Source organism: Mycteria americana (genome assembly GCF_035582795.1).
Source record: "Mycteria americana isolate JAX WOST 10 ecotype Jacksonville Zoo and Gardens chromosome Z unlocalized genomic scaffold, USCA_MyAme_1.0 Scaffold_18, whole genome shotgun sequence".
Lineage (NCBI taxonomy): Eukaryota > Metazoa > Chordata > Aves > Ciconiiformes > Ciconiidae > Mycteria > Mycteria americana.
Window position 1 is genome coordinate 14,048,932 of NW_027445436.1, and position 18,229 is coordinate 14,067,160.

An 18,229-nucleotide genomic window follows, 5' to 3' on the forward strand; every position below is an offset into this window, starting at 1 on the left:
TAGCATATCTGATGCAAAGTTGGTAATGAAAAAAAATCCCTTGAAAGAAAGAAAAATAAGTGAATTGTGCACATCTGCACTCACAGAAAACTGCCCAACACTAGTAATTCAACAGGTCAAGGCAGAGCCTGGTTCACCCCAACAAAAGCAGCTCATAGCACCCACATCCCCGTCCCCCAGAAGCCATCCCCCATCCCCACTGAGCGTGAGCAGCGCCGCATCTGCCAGCTAGCAAAACATTTCGGGGAGGTATTTTTAAGCTATCGCAAGGTGACAGTGCAGGAAACACCAAAGACACACAACTTCAGTTTTGGAGAGAATTACTTCTTTTTCTGTTGTTGCATTTTACCCAAATGCACAAGCAGCAGGCTGTATGGATACCTGCGCATCCTGTGATACAGGAAATGCACAAGCACCACAGAAAAGCACAGCTGGAGACTGACACGCACTGACAACATAAAATTTTGATCAGAAATGATCCAAGAAGTCTTCCCCTCCAGTGAAACACCTTGTGGGCTAACGGCCCTGGCACCCACCACCTCCTATGCCACCAGCTGTTGCCATTACGCATTCTCCCTTGAGACACCAAAGTCGAGAGCCACAGTCACAACAGCATAAAGATGTCCTGGATGATGCATCAGGAGAGCCGGGAGCTCTCAGCCTTCACTATTACCAGTCACCACAAATACAGACGATGCTTTTAGAGAGCTGTGTTGAAGAAAAAGACTGAGATTTCCTCTGATCCACATGTTCCCAAGAAGAGAAAGGTAGTTTCATAGCTGGAGCTCTCCCACATCAACTCATCTCCCAGACTGGGTTGAAATAATTTATTTCTGAATTTTAAGATGCCAGCAGACATCATCATTACTCAGGGTATCTTTGCAAAAATGAAGCGCATAACCCAATGGCAGAAACTCTTGAAAGTGCTCAGAGATGTGCTCTGGGGTCATGTGAGCATGCAACTGGACCAAACACGGGCTCTTTGACAGTACCTGGGAAGCCACTGTCAAAGGGACATCATTTTGGGACCCTTAGAGACCGAAAGGAGCCCCAGGTCCATCACAAGCTTCGAAAATTCATGGATGTGGTTGTCTGGTTCGGTGTCACTGGGCAGAGTATGGACTACAGTTGGGTAATGCACCATGGCTTACTGGTGACAAGAGGACAAGAACAGGAGTGCTTCCATTTCAGCACCAGCACTCAATAAGTGCGGCCAATGTGCCTATGGTGACCCAAAAAGTCATTAACACAAGCTCAGAATTACCTAGAAACCAAAAGCCTCTCTTCTCAGTCTACCACTTCTCTGTAGCCACAACGGAAACCTCTGCAAGACTCTGCAGCGGCAAGATGCTCTGCGTTGGGATCACAATCTGCCTTCCTCGCTATTTTAAATACTTAAAAGCATATTTTAAGCCTCACTTCTCTTTTTAAGCAACAGCAAATATTCGAGATCAAAAATTTATTATACATCTCTGCACCCCCTGCTGCAAGTGAAAAACCTCTTATTCAGGTATCTTACAGAGGTTTTGCTGCAAATCCTGGGAAAAAACCCAACTTGGGATATATCCCAGGAGTTAACCACTGAAAAAATATAATGAATTCAAAGGACACAACTGCTCCTGCCAAGACTCTGGCCAGATCAACCCATACTCACACTTCATTTAAAAGACAGATCTTTATGCAAGTTTTGTACAATATTAACACATGATCTCCCTGCATCAGCTGGCATCTACCACAGCATGTGGTTCACTGTGGTTCTGCATGCAGTTTCTACAAAATACACAGGCTTCTTCCACCATGGCTAACCTCCAGCAACAGCTCCCACCCACCAGCAGCGCTTGCAGGAGCCTAAAAGCACCAACCAGTGCAACACAAACTTCATGCATTTTATGCAGCAAGCTGCTGCACAGCAGAGGTGACAAGGGCTGATGTCTCATCCAAGGTACCACATCCCTGGAGATAGCATGAGCAAACCTGTACACCACTGGGGAGAAGCCACCCTTCAAGCTCATCTCCATTTACCTCCTCCCACTGAGCAGGCACACACGACCTCATCGATGACCTGCATTTCTAATCCCACAATGTTTTCCTGTTGCTGTCAAACCCAGGCGGCAGCTGCCGGCGCATGGAGGTAGAAGTACTTACTTAGTCCAAGGTCTTTGAATTCTGGAAGACTTGCCGAGGCACAAAGCTGATAGAAGATGTGGTAGTTGCGCTCGTCCTCCGCCTACAGGGGAAAATGCCAAGTTAACAGAGGCAAGAAGAGGTTACAGCAGTGCTCCCACCCTCAGCCTGGGGCCACCCTGACCCTATCCCCTGCTTCCCACCATCAAGACCACCTCAGTGCCACCAAGACGACAGGTACCTTGTGCTACCTGGGATAAAGGAGGTGCCAAGCCTTGCCCTGACCAAAGTACATTGCCCATCTTGCAAAGGAAATAAATAACTTTATATTACCTTCCACACCTTATCCCTCTCTGGGATAATTGGGCTAAGTTAGCTAGCAAGCACCGCGTTGCAAAACGACAGCAACATTAAAAGAGGTGGCCTACACTCGTGGCTTCCCATTGTTTGGTTTTAGGATTTTTGTAGTTGGGGGTTTTTTGTTTAAGGATGAAAGTTTTGTAGGTGCTTCTGAGCTAGATATCAAGCACAAACCAAGAAAGCTTGTCCTGAGCCCTGTACAAGAAACCCACGAGATGTGCCGCAGCAGAGACATCAGCCTCCTCAGCCCTTCTCCTGTCTCTCCTCCATCTTCAAAACAAGAGACTGTTGGCTGCAATTTATTCTTCCTGGCTTTTTAGGACATTCAGTAAAAAGCTCAACAGCTGCCTAGAGAAAGGCTTTCCATCCCTGTCCAGCAGCCAGGCCAGAAGCAGCAGTCTCTTCTCAAGGCTCCAGCCCTGGGTGGATGGAGGGAACAACCAGAGGCCAACTAACAAGTCTCCCAGGTACATATTCCTCCAGAATGAGGTCACCAGGTTGGGACCATCAAGAACAACTGCAAAAGACTGAGCCTGAAAGACATGTCTGGAAGCCGTGTCTACCAAAGCTACTTTTAAAGTGATTTTTTTAATCCAAAGAAAAGACTCAGACTATTAAATTCCCAGAGTACAGCACCCAAAAGACAGAAAAGAAGAAAAAACAGCACAACTCCTCACCTGGAATACAACTCGTGATTTTTCCAATAGATACGTCCTCATGTTTGCACCAATGATGTGGTACCGTTTATCAAAGCTGATCTGAATGTATTTCCCAAAGCGACTGCTGTTGTCATTCCTTGTTGTTTTAGCATTTCCAATTGCCTGCATAAAACAAAATTAAACATTAATTTTTAATTTAATTTTTAAAATTATTTAAACACTTAAATTTGTAATCAGTGTTACATAAACAGTCATGGGAGGATTTGAGGAAAACCCCTTCCCAAATGCAGAAGGCAGAGCAACGACTTGACTTTAGGGAGGACTCTTCACTGAAAATGTGGCGTCTCCAGAATTTTTATGGAAGAAAAATGCCTATAAACAGAAATGAGTATTTGCACAGTAATTAGATCATCTACGTCTCAACAGCCACAGCACTCCTGTTTTGTCTTATAGGATGCCCCCACCTCTGTTCACAGTCAACATTGGCAGCTTTCCTGGAGGGAACATGGGCGATGAAGCCCTGTGAGGAGGAGGGAAACCAGCTGCAATCTGTCTCCAGATGTTTGTGCTTCGGTCTGTGGATTTGGTGACATGGCCAGAGCCCCTCCGTGCCTCTCCAGAACCTACCTGTCACTTCCCAGGCAGGTAATGCTGCCACACGCAGTGGCAGATGGGAAAGGAGAGAATCCAGCCCATGTGTAAGCATCAGGGGTGCAGCACGGCAAACATGGGAATCCATCAAGCAGGCAAAGGAGCAACTCATTGGTGATGCAGAAGGGCCAGAAAAAAGACAATATTCCCATTCATGGCTACACTAGCCTTATTTTCTATTACCCTTCCCCTGTCCTGAGATGATGAGCCTCAAAAGCAAGCACAGAAGTGATGGAAGGGAATGGGCACATACAGGAAAGAGCCCTTGTGCACCTCTCAAAGGCTGGCTGCCTTTCCCAGGCTCTCCTTGCAGACCACCTCAGCAAGCCCTGCCTGCTCCCTGCCCCATCCATCTACCACCAACCCAACTCCTCTGCTAGCTAATGCACCTCCTTCCCCCAAAGCCTATTTATTTACCCCTTTACTGCAGCTCACCCATCCCCATCGCTTATGGCGCTCCCAGACCCACAGCCCCCCACTTCCCATCTCCAATCCTCCAGCACGCATCCCAGACCACACATAAAAGCAGCAGGGCAGAGCACACACTCTCCATTTCTGCCCAGAGCCCAACACCCATCCCACCCCCAGGGAAATAAGAGGTTCACAAACTGCTATAGCAAACACTACAACTAGATATTTTACAATCCAGAATTACCATCATCACCTTATCTTCAATTCCTTGTCTATAAAGTAGATACACCTGCCCCAGGGACATACATCCCATGCATCAAACACCACGCACCTCATTGCTAAGGGCTATTTCATGACACACACGTCCCTCTACTCCATCTTCACACTTTAACTTTGGGGTTTTTTCAAACCAGGCAGTTCTCTCTTATGGTTTTTGTGTGGGCAATGTTCTCAGCAATTTCCAATACAGACAGACAGGTTCCCTGGCCCCAGCACTTAGAAATTACATCCAGAACTGAACACAGGCAAGAAAGAGCAATAAAATTATGGGGTCATATAGAATAGCACGCACTATGAATTTTTCCTTGGATGCTTTTAAGTGTTCCCAGGTATTGCAGCTACATTTCACAGAGGCACAGGAGATGGGTGAGGAAAGGAGTAAACCAGCATGAAGCCCACACTGCGGCAGATCACCATGCATCCTCTGCCCGCACGGCTTTTGTTACCGCTCATCTGCACCGTTGCTTATTTTGTCATTCCAGCTTGCACCCCACATCAGGCAGCACAATGCTAGATCATGCGTGCCGACTCTTGGGCTGGGGTGGGGTTGGTTTTCATCCTGGATCAGCCACCACCTCCATGTCTATTAGACAATTTGGCCACAAGGCACTGTGGTGGGAAGCCTCCCTGCAGGTTAAGCCAAGCCTAAGGTTAAGCAAAGGACAGGTTAAGCACAGACAATGCTACGCTCCACTACAGCAGCACTGCTAGCTCCTGCCTTTTAAAAAAAAAAAAAAAAAAAAGGTCACACAAGCCTGAAGTGCTTACTGACTTTGGAAAAGCCCAAATCTTGTCTTCACACCGACTTGGATATTTTGCAAATGAAGTTACTCAGACTCCAAAATCTGTTTGGAAAATGGGATTTAAATGTCTGAATGCCTATCTTCACCGTCTGGTCATGGTGCAATGAAACAAAGCAGCTTTCACAGAATCACAGAATCATATAGGTTGGAAAAGACCTTTAAGATCATCGAGTCCAACCATAAACCTAACACTGCCAAAACCACCACTATACCATGTCCCTAAGCACCTCATCCAAACGTCCTTTAAATACCTCCAGGGATGGCGACTCAACCACTTCCCTGGGCAGCCTGTTCCAATGCTTGATAACCCTCTCGGTGAAGAAAAATTTCCTAATATCCACTCTAAACCTCCCCTGGCACAACTTGAGGCCATTTCCTCTTGTCCTATCACTTGTTACCTGGGAGAAGAGACCGACCCCCACCTCTCTACAACCTCCTTTCAGGTAGTTGTAGAGAGCAATAAGGTCTCTCCCCTGAGCCTCCTTTTCTCCAGGCTAAACAGTCCCAGCTCCCTCAGCCGCTCCTCATAAGACTTCTGCTCCAGACCCTTCACCAGCTTCTCTGCCCTTCTCTGCACATGCTCCAGCACCTCAATATCCCTCTTGTAGCGGGGGGCCCAAAAATGAACACAATATTTGAGGTGCGGCCTCACCAGTGCCGAGTACAGGGGCACAATCACTTCCCTAAATCCCTTTCCCTAAATTTTCCCTTTTAAATCCCTTTCCCTTTCTTTTATATTTGTAAAAGGAAAATTTTTCCGTTAGAGCAGGGATTTCCCTATAGGGGAATAACAAGTCCCATTATATGACTGACAGCAACAGAAAATTAACAAAAATAAAACTGCACTGAAATACCTCAAATAGATTAAGTAATCCCTTTCTCTTCTAATTCATGCCTATACAATTAAAGAAGATAAGGAGGTACCATGTGGTGGGGCAAGAGCAGGAGGAAGGTGAAGATGATAAAATACTAATGGTGCCAGCAGCACCGCTCGGGCTCTCCACTCCGAAGCCCTGGTCAAAGCCCAACTCCTGGAGCCATGCCGAGGATGCACAGGCTCAGCTTCAAGACCATCAAACAGAGGAGCGATTGGAGTGGGCTAAGTGGAGGCTATCAGCATATTTCTGTATTTTCAGACCAGCTCAGGGTTACTGTGAGGCTGCAAATCAAGTCATGTCACTGTTTTAGTGACATCTGGAGAGACACAGTGATCACTACAAGCAGGACAAAGGAAATTATGCAGCTTTTACCTCCATAATTGGGCTCGACGCGAGGACTTTGGCTTCGATATTGGTCTCACTGGCAGAACCGCCAACGGTTGCAAAGATGCGCATGGCATATTTGGCAGAGACCGTCTTTCCAGCACCTGACTCCCCGCTCACGATGATGGACTGGTTCTTCTCATCCCTGTTGCAGCAGAGAAGCAAAGCTTTTGTAAGTTAATCCATTTTCTTGTTAATCATTCATTCACATCACACAACAATCTTCTACCTTCACATGTGTCTGTCTCCTTCGCCTTGTTACCACCTACATTATGGATGCTGGATTTATTCTAGACTCTACCAAAGTCATGGTGAATAATACATAATTGTGATACATCTCAGCTAAAATGTAAAGGACACTCTGAACATCTCCAGAACACCTCCAAGGGCTTGCAGAGACAGCAGGAGATGAACCCCTGCATGAACCGCTGCTGCTTTCTTCACCCCTGGAACACATAGCCCAGCATTGGGAATCCCATTCCTCACACGCTGCAATAACAGACCTCTGCTGCTTGCCATTTGTCTGGAGAACTATTAACAGGCATTGGCTGAATATCAGCTTCTAATATTATATATTTAATTTTTCCCTCCAACACCTTCACTCAAGTAATTGAGATTTTGCTCAACAAAACATGGGCCATTAGTTGTGAAACTTACTTGAGTAGCCTATTGCTGAGCTATTAAAACACAGATACCCAGAAAGGTTCCTCTATGCTCAAAATATGTTAAAAATATTGAAGTTGTGAAATCAAGCACCCTAAAATTAGGAAACAGCAGAAGTCATTTGATTCCCTAAGCAATTATATGAACATCAGCATTTTCACACATATCCCAACATCTGGTTAAAACTTTGACAACGATAATACAAAGCATGTCTCTGACATCAGACTCACACCATCTATTCATCCCCAAATCCTGCCAAATTGCAAGTCACTGCTCCAAAGCGCAGGGGTACTTCTGGGACCAATGGGTAAGAAAAAGAGGATAAAGAGTTTAAAAGCAATTCCTGGTAGACATCACTATGTAAAGTTCGTTCAGCTCCTGAAGATTTGCAAAACAAAGTAGTTTTTAAGAAGGACTCGCTCATTAACAGAAGGCTCAGGCAGCCTTTCCCACTCCAAGCACACACCAAATTTGCTTACCAAAGGATACAGGTGTTCCAGCACCAGGGTAACAAAATTCAAGCACATACACACCGGACCTTTTTATCTGCACGTATGAGAATGCTTTGCAGGAGTGGGAAGCATTATCCTGGCACCAAGGGGCTGATGCAAACCCTTCTCCAGCCGTGATGGGAGCAGATACCACTGCCCCATCCCTGGGCTGGTGCTGGGTTGTGGGAGCAGCTCTGCCTCTCCAGGCTGCTGATGCCATCAGAGCTAGGGCAGACCACCAGATACCTCCAGGGCACAGGATTTTGCATGGGGAAGTCGAGGGTGTATCACCTCGTGTAGCTTTTGAGCCTTGCACAGAGCACAAGACTCATCCAAATGTCTTTTTGTCGTGGTTTAGCCCCAGCCAGCAGCCAAGCACCACGCAGCCGCTCGCTCACTTCCTCCCCCCCCCGTGGGATGGGGGAGAGAATCGAAAGAGCAAAAGTAAGAAAACTTGAGGGTTGAGATAAGAACAGTTTAATAATTGGAACAAAAATAATAGTAGTAATAATAATGAATTATAATGAGAGGGAAAAAAAAACAACGAGAGAGAGAGAGGAACAAAACCCAAGGGAGGGAAAAAAAAGGGGAAAAAAATATATTAAAAAAAAATAATACAACCGCTCACCACCCGCTGACCGACGCCCAGCCAGTCCCCGAGCAGTGATCGCTACCTCCTGGCCAACTCCCCCCAGTTTCTATACAGGGCATGACATCATATGGTATGGAATAGCCCTTTGGCCAGTTTGGATCAACTATCCTGGCTGTGCCCCCTCCCAGCTTCTTCTGCACCTGGCAGAGCATGGGGAGCTGAAGGGGGGGGGGGGAGGGAAAGTCCTTGACCAATGTAAACACCGCTTAGCGACAGCCAAAACATCAGCGTGTTATCAATATTATTCTTATACTAAAATCCAAAGCACAGCACTATACCGGCTACTAGGAAAAAAATTAACTCTATCCCAGCCGAAACCAGGACACTTTTTCTACTCGCAAAATTAATCATTCACACAAAAAAACTTGCACAAGTCATCGCAGCTATATTAAAATACCCAGTTCTTCCCACCACGGGTGCACAACATAGTACCCGCTAGATACGTCCCAATAATTAATCAGTTTAACATGCTTGAGCTGCAAGGCAGAGAAAGGGCCAAGGCAGTAAGAGGAGCTCATTTTCAGGAGAACTACATCCCTCTAGGCAAAGATCTGCCAGCACTCAGAGCAAGTGCCTCTGCTGCAGTGGGATCTGCTCCCCAGGGCATCGTTGGCACACAGCAAACCCAGCACCTCTGCGATTTGGCCACAGACTTTGGGAAGGAGAGAGTTTTCACTGCAGGATTTGATACAAGCTCCCAAAATACTAGAGCTATTGGGGTAAGCTGTAAGTATGTAACTGAGTGTGTTTTTAAATAAGATCAAATTCAACTTCCTGGACTCTGCCTGGCTTTCATGAATCACAGCTGAACACAGGCACGCAAAATCCTATATACAAGTGCAACAATAAATTTATACTTTGCAGTTTCTTGACATCAGGAAACACCACAAAAATACATTTCAATTTAAGATACTCAGTTTAAGTTTATACCAGTGAGAGAGGAGAACAGAGGCTAAATGATTGCCATATACCACTCTTACACTTTCAACAAAAAACCAAACATACTGCAACACCACACCATTACTTTCCTCCACTGTCAGGCATGTATATCTTAATTCCTTCTAGGCTCAAGATAATAGGTTTGAAAAAAAACCTCTGTCAAGTCAAACGTAACATTTGGGCACAAACCACAACTTTCCAACACTTCCAGCAGGAGAGGACTGGCGAGCTAATTTCCAGCCGTGTTTATATTTTTCAGGGATCAATTCATAAAGTACACTTAATCCATCCCCTGGCCAGCTCCACTGCTCTCCTGGGCATCCACCAGCAGGATGGCAAGAGGAACCTCCAACCACTCCAGCTATCAGGCAGTTAATGGAGAAATACCGTCTGTGAACCAAACACAACCTCACCCAGGCAGCCAGTGTTCCTGGTGACTCATCCCAGTGTTCCCAGTGATTCATCCCAGGTGGGGACAGCCTGCACATCTCACCCAGGACTTGCTAAGTCACAGCTGCATTCCCTCCGCTCGTCTGGCAGGATCTGGGCATGGGGCTGCTAACACACCAGTCTCACACCTTTAGACTTCCATGGGTGTGCAATAAAGCTCTTTTTGTAGCATGAGCCACCAGACACATGAACCCAACGGAGAAAAACCAGTGCCAGCTCCAAAGTGAGGAAGGAAGACTAAGCACCAAAAATAGAAGTATGCTGGATAAGCCCATAGCAGCAGTTCATGGGACAGGCGATGACAGTGATTTATCATTGTTTATCTCCAGTTAAAGTAAGTGAGAAGTTTCACGTCTGCTTTGGTCATTTTTGTGGACAAACGCTTGCTGAGCTCCAGCAGCGAACGTCCCACGATGGCCATCAGTAGGATGCAACACATACAAGTCATGTCAGCTACAAAGGAAGGGGCAGACAGAGGTTTTGGCATGGGCTGCAAGCACAGATGAACAGACTATCCTTCATCAGAGGGGAGGGAGAAGCAGAAGAAAGAGGACAACAGAGATGTCTGCCAGCAAGCACTGGCCCTGCAAAAGGAGCTCTGCAAATGCAAAGGTGGCTTGGCTTAGAGCTGCACTTGCGTAAAAGTTACTTGAGAATTATTGCTTCTTACCCTTTTCAGTGTGACGGCTACTGCCCAAGTGGCACTTTTCAGGAAACATTTCCCGCCCCTCTTTTTTCTTTAAGCCAGAAGATGAAAACTACACCAGTCTGGGAGAAACTCTTCAGTTGAATGAAGCCAATAAAGCTCAAAAAAGAGGAATTATGCATTACTTGGCATCCAGTCAGCACTGCTACAAGGTAATATTTTGTAACCTGTTTTTTTTCTAAGATTCATAATTAAGACCTCCTGTTACCAATTTTGACCTCTTTCATAACTTCTCCATATCAGCTATTGGGGTGTGCCTGGCTGGAGGAGGCAGAGACCAACCCACCGGGGAGCCCATCCAAGGGGCTCTCCAGACCCACAGTCTCCACAGTCTTCAGGTCCCATCACAAACTGCCTTTTATGTTGCATCCCAAGTGGGTTTTTTTGTCCCTCTGGCTTGTCTTCTTTTAAGAGTACCATCATTCTCCGAAAGACACTGAATCTAGTGATAAAAACCATGGCCAACACCATTTACTGCTATTGCAGCCGCTCTACCAGGTCATGTTTTTCCAGAGTTTCTCAAGAATTTGCCCTAATGGCTGATGTTCTGCTACATGAAATGGGCCAGGTGGGTTCTCCATGGCACAAGAAAACTTCTGGAGTTGTATTATATTAATAAAATAAGAAGAAAGCTGCTGGCTTCCAAGCAAGACAGCAAGGCCACTCAGACTCCTGCGTTTTCAGTAACGTGTCTCTTCTATTGGGTTTTTTTGGTGGAAAATGCATGTTCAGACATTTCTTTTCCAACTTCAGGAATAAAAGCCTTCAGGAATAAAAGCCTTCAGGAATAAAAGCCTTCAGAGACTTTCCCTTCTTTGATGTACAAGTTAACCAACTGCTAGTGCCAGCAGGAGAAGATAGATGAACCCCACAGAGCAGCTGGTAGCAAACAGGCTGCTCAGTGAGCAGAAATTATTAAAACCAGGCAGGACTTGTTTGTATTCAGCATGGAATAAAAAATAATGAAATTTTCAGCCATTGTGCAGGTGCAGTATGCAACACAGCTGCTTGAAATACAGTCAATTTTGGCAGCATCAGCACAGAAAAAAATTATTATGGAAATAAAGCCTGGATAAAATGAAATGTTATGAGTGAATACTGCTCTGCTGCAGCATGGCAATGCCGTCACATCTCCTCCTGGGGCTTGCTTGGAGCCCGTCCAACCTGACCTTGAACGTTTCCAGGGACGGGGCATCTACCACCTCTCTGGGCAACCTGTTCCAGTGTTTTGCCACCCTCATCGTAAAAAATTCCTTCCTTCTATCTATTCTGAAAGTCTAGTAGATATCAGGGTTTTTTATTAAGGCAACATCTAAAGGTGCTGCCGGGGGGGGGGAGAGTCAGTTGTCTACAAAGAGAAAGGGCACTTCAGATACCTGTGCTGATTAGGACTAGCTGCTAATTACCAGCCTTTGCATCAAGGAAACTGATTTCCCTGCTTGTTTTAAGCAGTCAGTCCTTCACCTGCAGCAATGCAGAGAATACCACTACCCTCAGAGGTGCCTCCAAACAGCCTAGGAAAGGCGTGTAGAAACGTCCAAACTTCAAGCCCGCCCAGCTGGACGCAGCTCTCCAACTGTACTAAGAGCTGCATTCATTTTGGTTGCATCAGAGCAATCAGAGGTGAGACACTGCTTGGTGTTTCCATATGCAGTTCTCAGCCTGGGAATGTCATTAGTCATTGTAATATATGATTTCCCATCAATTACCTGGTTGAGTCAGGGCTGAACATCCCTGGAAACTCCTCACTGCAGGAAAGGGGATGGTCAAGCTATGACAATAGCAAAGGGGTTGAACCCAAGGACAGTAATGGTTCCCACCACCCCTCTATCTGTCAAGAAGAGATAGGGGACGTCAGTGCACATGTATACATCCAAGATCCTTAGCCTTCACCAACACTGCTTGAAAGCAAGAGTATTTGAAGATAAATATACCCCAAATGTTCTCCAGACCTAAATCACAGTCAGAATTTTTCCAAAGTCAGCCTTCTTTAAAGCAGTAATCTAAAGCCATGAGAAGGGACCTAGAACTTATAGGACCTGTTTTCACAGTCATCTCTTCAGAAAACCATCACTGGCACCAGCAGCTTAAGCAAACCACTGCACAACTTCATCTTGATCTCAGCAGTGAGAGCAAAACCAGTTGCATTAAAAACACAGCTCCTCTGAGAGGGAAAAATATCTGAAGCAAACGAAGGCAGAGCCAGACCCTGGGAATAATTATCAGGGGTCACTCCAGCTCTAATCCCAGATCTGACGCTAATTCTCTGTGTCGTGGAATGAGTCAATGAGAGTCTCTGCATTTCCACCATGGAAACCATATTAACCTACTTCTTTCAGGATGCTCAGAGGATTAGTGTTCATAAAGCAATCTGAAGATTAAAAATGCTTTAAGTACTATAGTTTGAATTTAGCCTGACCACAACGATAACACCCATAAAGCCCTGATGCACAACAGGCTGTAATACACTTCTGTATTGACAGTGCTGTGCAGGCTAAAAATGAGCATAGCTATTGCATTGCATTGTTAGCAATATATAAAAATGCAATAATTTAATTACCACTGGATTGCATCCCCCCAAGTGCTAACAGCAGCAATGAAAAACTGAAACTGTCTAACTCTGCCTTCAAATGAATAAACAGAAGTTGCACACTGTGAAGATAAAAATCAGAGTGTTGCAGCATTGTAATGCGGAGAAGAGTCACCTCTAAAACAGCCTCCGAAGCCAGGAATCATTCCCATTTCAGTGGGATAACTGGAATTTGGAGCAGCATCGCTACCGAGAGCAGCAGCAGCTTGTTTTACTTGTTGACTTTAATTTGGGATTTTAGAATACCATGCCTGGCGTCATCGGTCAACGCAAATATGAGACCACAACTTTGGGGTAGTCAGACTTTTCCCTCAGAGAAACCCAAGAAGATATTATTTAGCATCCGGTTGAACGAGAGTGTTTAAGGGCATGCTTTTTGTTTGCATTATCAAATGCCTGCTGCAAATGCATGTTTTATGCTGCAGCTGCTGAAGCCAGCAGCAACATAAGGACAGCTTTTCAAGTGCTATATATTCATCTGGGTCTTTTTTTACACTGTATCTTTCATAAGTAGCATGGAGTACCCTATACAATTTTTTTGGGGGGAGGTAGATAACTTTTTATACAGTGTCTTATATGATGGGGGAAAAGAATAAATTTTTTCACCAACAACCTACACCCACATGGGCCACACCACAGCTCCAAAATACATTTTGGCCAGAACCATCCCAGAGCTGCTGTAGCCCTTCCCCATCCTGGTACCATTGCAACTGTAAAGATAACATTGCACCTTAATGCAACAAACTAGAGAAAGAAAACAGCGACATCCCATTTCAGCAATGCCAAAGCCTGGTGTAACATCACTCAGCTGTTGCGGGTGTCCCCAGGGAATGTTAGATCATGCGCAGCCCATCCAGGGTCTTACTCAAGAAGATGCGTTGGGGATGATGTACCCCCCAGGGTCCATCCTGCACAGTTTCAGAGCAGATTTGCTCACACACACCTGGGTTTTAGCAAGAATCCAGAGAGAAAATATGGGCTTGAATCTCTCAGTTGCTGGGAAAAAGCCCAAAAGTACCAGTTTGGCCCTGAATGAGAAAGGATGAGCACACAGCATGATGCTCAAAGAACAGGTAACGAGCAAATTAACCTTATCTTCCGCAGCGGTCACCAGTGGCACAAAGCATTACCTTTCCTCTGCACAACACTATTTAACATGCATATCAATCTGACTTCTCTAACGCTGAGATCAAATACCACAGTGCAAATTAAGATGTCTTTGCAGAGGTCAGAGCACTTTTATGCAATGCTCCAGCAAATCAGTTACTCCTCCTGCGAGAGCGGTGGGAGTCCCACTGGTCCCAGCTCATTAAGGTACTACCTGGACTGCTTTGTGCAACCATCTGGAAATGCCCCTTCAATAGCAAAAAAAAAAAAAAAAAAAAAAAAAACCACACACAAAAAAACCCAAAACAAAACAAAAAAAAACCAAAAAAAACCAAACCAACCTGCATACTCAAAGTTTCTGCAAAATGCCGAGCTGTCTCCAGTCTTTCCACCAATTCCTGAGGGCAGGCAGGAAGGATGACCTTCTCCCAGGATTTATGCTTTGCATACCCCGTTGGTGAAGAACACAAGCACTTCGGCCACACTAAAGCGAGGTTAGCAATTCTTTTGTGCGCTGTTTCTAACAAGAGCAAAACATGCACCCAGCCAATTTTATTAGCTTTCTGGCACCCTGATACTCTTTTCTGCACTGGGATCGCACCACAGAGCATTCCTGGCTCCGATCCAAGCCACCTGCAAGCAGCAGCTGGTCCCTGCGGAGCACTGCAGCCCTGCAGATGGAGGCGGCTTCATACTGCATCCTCCCAAAAAGGATCACATGGAGGCAAAAATCATGCCAGCTTTCTGCTCCCAAAGCTTGCATGATGCTATCCGAGCAGTTCAGCTCTGCAGGCACCAGGAGGACAAGTCAGTTGTTCTTCCACCCCATGGCAGTCCCAGAAAGAAGGTTCTTCATCACCTCAACCATCATCAGCCACCAATGCTTGTAAAACTCCTACACTACCATCTAATTAATTACAGTTGATATACATTAGGAAAACCCCAGAAAAAGATTTTCAGAAACCAATGGGACCACTGACTTTTGGGTGCACACTCTGGGTTCTCCATCCTGAGGTCTCCAGAACTTCACTGAGGACATGAGACCGCAAGCAACGACTGGGAGGTGTGCAAGGGCAATCACAAGTCTGTGCTCTGATGTAATTACGATGCTCGTAAACGCTGTTTTGAATGTTTAATGATATTTGGTGTTACAGCTTTCACACCTCAGAGCTCGAACAGTTCTCCTGCATTGCAGCAGTAATTACATGTCTGATGTAGCCTATTACAACTCCTTCCAAGTTGGTGATATTTCACACACACAATCATTACTCTTAGTCAGGCACTGACCTTTCTGTACCTTAAGCTCTCCCATGCCAGTGCTGTCCCATTATGAGTATTTATGATTTTTCTATAAGGGATGTCTCATTTATGATTAAAGTTGCTAGCAAATAGCATCGTTCTCATTCCAAATTGCCAAAAAGAAAAAAAAAAAATGAAACAAACAAACAGAATCATTTAGTTGGCCACTTATCCTCAGAGCATCTCTGTCCTCTCCCATAGCAGGGCAAGTAAGACTGGAGGGTGTCTCCTCCAGTCCTTGGTAAGCATTACCTGGAGTATCTCCCTTTTTTTTTTTTTTTTTCTTTATATCACCTCTGGAGAAGTTGCATCCAGCTGCTTTTGCAAACCCTGAGGTCTAACACCAGCACCAGCGTGTTTATGGGATAGCTCTTCCAAAACCTTCTCCCCTCTTCCCTATCCCACTTTTAACTAAACATAAGAGATCCCCCTCGGTTTCTCCCCTTCCGAAATTCAAGGCTATTGAGTGGGTTTTTTTTTTTCTGACCCTTTTTTCAGACCAGAGCTTTAGTTTTGAGATGGTACCTGCTGCAAAGCCCTGCTGAGTTACAGCACAGATCAGCCCCGCAGCTCGCTGCAAACCTCTGACCCAGCCTCATTCACCAGGAGACCTAAACCCTTCCCTGCCTTTAATATAACACAGCATTCAGCCTTATTTATTGTGCCAGTCTGATTCCTCTTGCATCTCTGTCAGGGGTTAATCTCTCAACTCCTACCCGCTCTCTCATTGTATAGTCTTAAATCCTCTTGTAAAGCTTGAAATTTGAAGTACTATCAAAGAACATCCCCCACTGTGCCCATACCCCTCCCCCCCCCATTAGGTTATGGGCAGGGTCGATGCTGCAATTTCTGCTCTTTTCCAGATCCAGCATTGCACCCCACAGCAGAAAAGAGCGCTGTTATGGCCACGCACAGCCCCACCAGCACCTGTATCTCTGCAAGACACAGATCATCTGTGTTGCCTTGTTGGTGTAGGCAAGCAGTGATTTTTTTACACTTTGACATATGCTTTTGGCAGTGCAATGCAAGACTTGGGTGCACTAACTTCCAACAAAAATGGAAAGTCACTACTCTATTGAGTTACCCATCTGCAGTCCAGGTGTTTGAGCATTTAGTGCCAGAAACAGCATGCCAGCAGCAGGGCTGAAAAGGGAAGACATGCTATTTCCATATAACTTATAATTTAGGAATCACACAGTAGATGCTGACCCTGGTTTGAACTGCAGACACCAGGGGTTACCTGGTACCCATCGAGCTGCAGGTGAGACCAGCAGCCCAGATATGCAGAAGCTGAACTCATCCACCAAATCACTCCTGCATTTCTTATTTTATTTCTTCTGCAAGAACTATCAACACCACTGCTAGGAGATCCTCATGCTAGGAAGGAGGAAACTCCAGTCTAACCAACAGGTCACCAGAACACTCGTTTTCCCACTGATGTTGCAAGGGTCAGTTAAGGTCTGCAGAGCCCTTTCATGCTCCTGGCAGGAGAATGTTAAAATGTTCTGCATTTCCAATTTAGCAGTTATACGTGGATCTGATCAAGATATTTTTGTCTGACCACATGCAACAGCTTTGCAGACATCATGCATTTGTGAAAGCATCAGCCCAATGGATGCACAAGTGAATAAAGAGCATGGCACTTCACCCAGTCCACACGCTTCTTGGGAGGCTTTTGCAAGTCCTTTATCACCAGAGATATTTTTCACTGTAAGATTTGAACATTGCACTTATTCTGTGATTACTAGCTGACACATCATGCTAATTAAGAGGTCCACATATGTAATATAATGTTGCTATCGTGGCAAGATCCAGATGTGCTAACTGGAAAACACAAAGAATATACAGCAAGGGGGTTACGATGCTTTTGCTGTTTGACTTGTGATTTGAGCAAAGACCACCTCACTACTTGCCCCCCATTCTTGAAAGATGTTTGACAGCCTTTGGAAGGCCTGTTCTCCTGCCCCATCACCCACAGCAATGCTATTCACACCACATACCTCTATTGCCCAGTGCTGTTCAATTTTGCATTTTAAGTATAATGCATGATTTTAAAAAAAAAAAAAAAAGGCATTAAGAAACCTTACTTGGACTAGCAAGTCCTGGCCTGTGCCCAGAGTGAACCCAACCGGTACAAAAGGAAGAGATAAGGGCCAAAGACAGAAAAGCCACACAAATATATTCACTACTATAGCATACTGCAGTAATTTTCCTAATAGACTCAGCTCAGCATCTGGAGACAACACAGTGACCGCACCATCAAGCTGAGCTGGCCGAGGATAGCTAGGGAGAAGAAAAATAGGGCTGCAGACATGAAGGGGAACATCTAACCTTTAACTAAAGCCCTCAAAGGCTGGGAATGGGAATCTGGCATTGCACTGTCACCGTGCAAGCTTCGGTCACCTCTGTGGAGCTGACAACCGATGGGACACATTCATCGAGAGGAACACAGGTCGGGGCAAGTAGTGAGAAACAACCCCTGCTCGTGCATAGAAAGCTGCTTGGTTGGGCTAACTTCAGCACAAATAAAATTTCAAGGGGAATTTTTGCTAGGCTCCAGGCTTCTGCCCAATGACACACAAGGAAATTAGAGCCACCGCCGGGATTTGGGCACACAAGGGATCTTTTGTTCCTCTAAGAAAAGCAAGAAGCAATCAGCCAGGGCACCGGCAGCTGTGCTGGCTCTCCAGGGCATCTTGGATGTTCCCCCAAAGCTTTTAGTCCGCTTTCAGGAACGCAAATACCTTCTGCAACACCCTAAGGCATAAAAGGCACCAACACCC

The 18,229-nt window shown here is 45.5% G+C and overlaps 2 protein-coding genes across 2 annotated transcripts in view; both read right to left on the minus strand.

The window, feature by feature from the left end:
* The window catches only part of CZH18orf32 (chromosome Z C18orf32 homolog), a 349,853-nt gene that overhangs the window by 279,283 nt on the left and 52,341 nt on the right, over positions 1–18,229 (minus strand). The window lies entirely within an intron of this gene.
* The window catches only part of MYO5B (myosin VB), a 143,149-nt gene that overhangs the window by 113,070 nt on the left and 11,850 nt on the right, over positions 1–18,229 (minus strand). Inside the window, 4 exon segments of the mRNA XM_075488783.1 lie at positions 382–448; positions 2,146–2,227; positions 3,162–3,305; positions 6,538–6,694. Of these exon segments, the coding sequence (XP_075344898.1) occupies positions 382–448; positions 2,146–2,227; positions 3,162–3,305; positions 6,538–6,694 (450 nt within the window).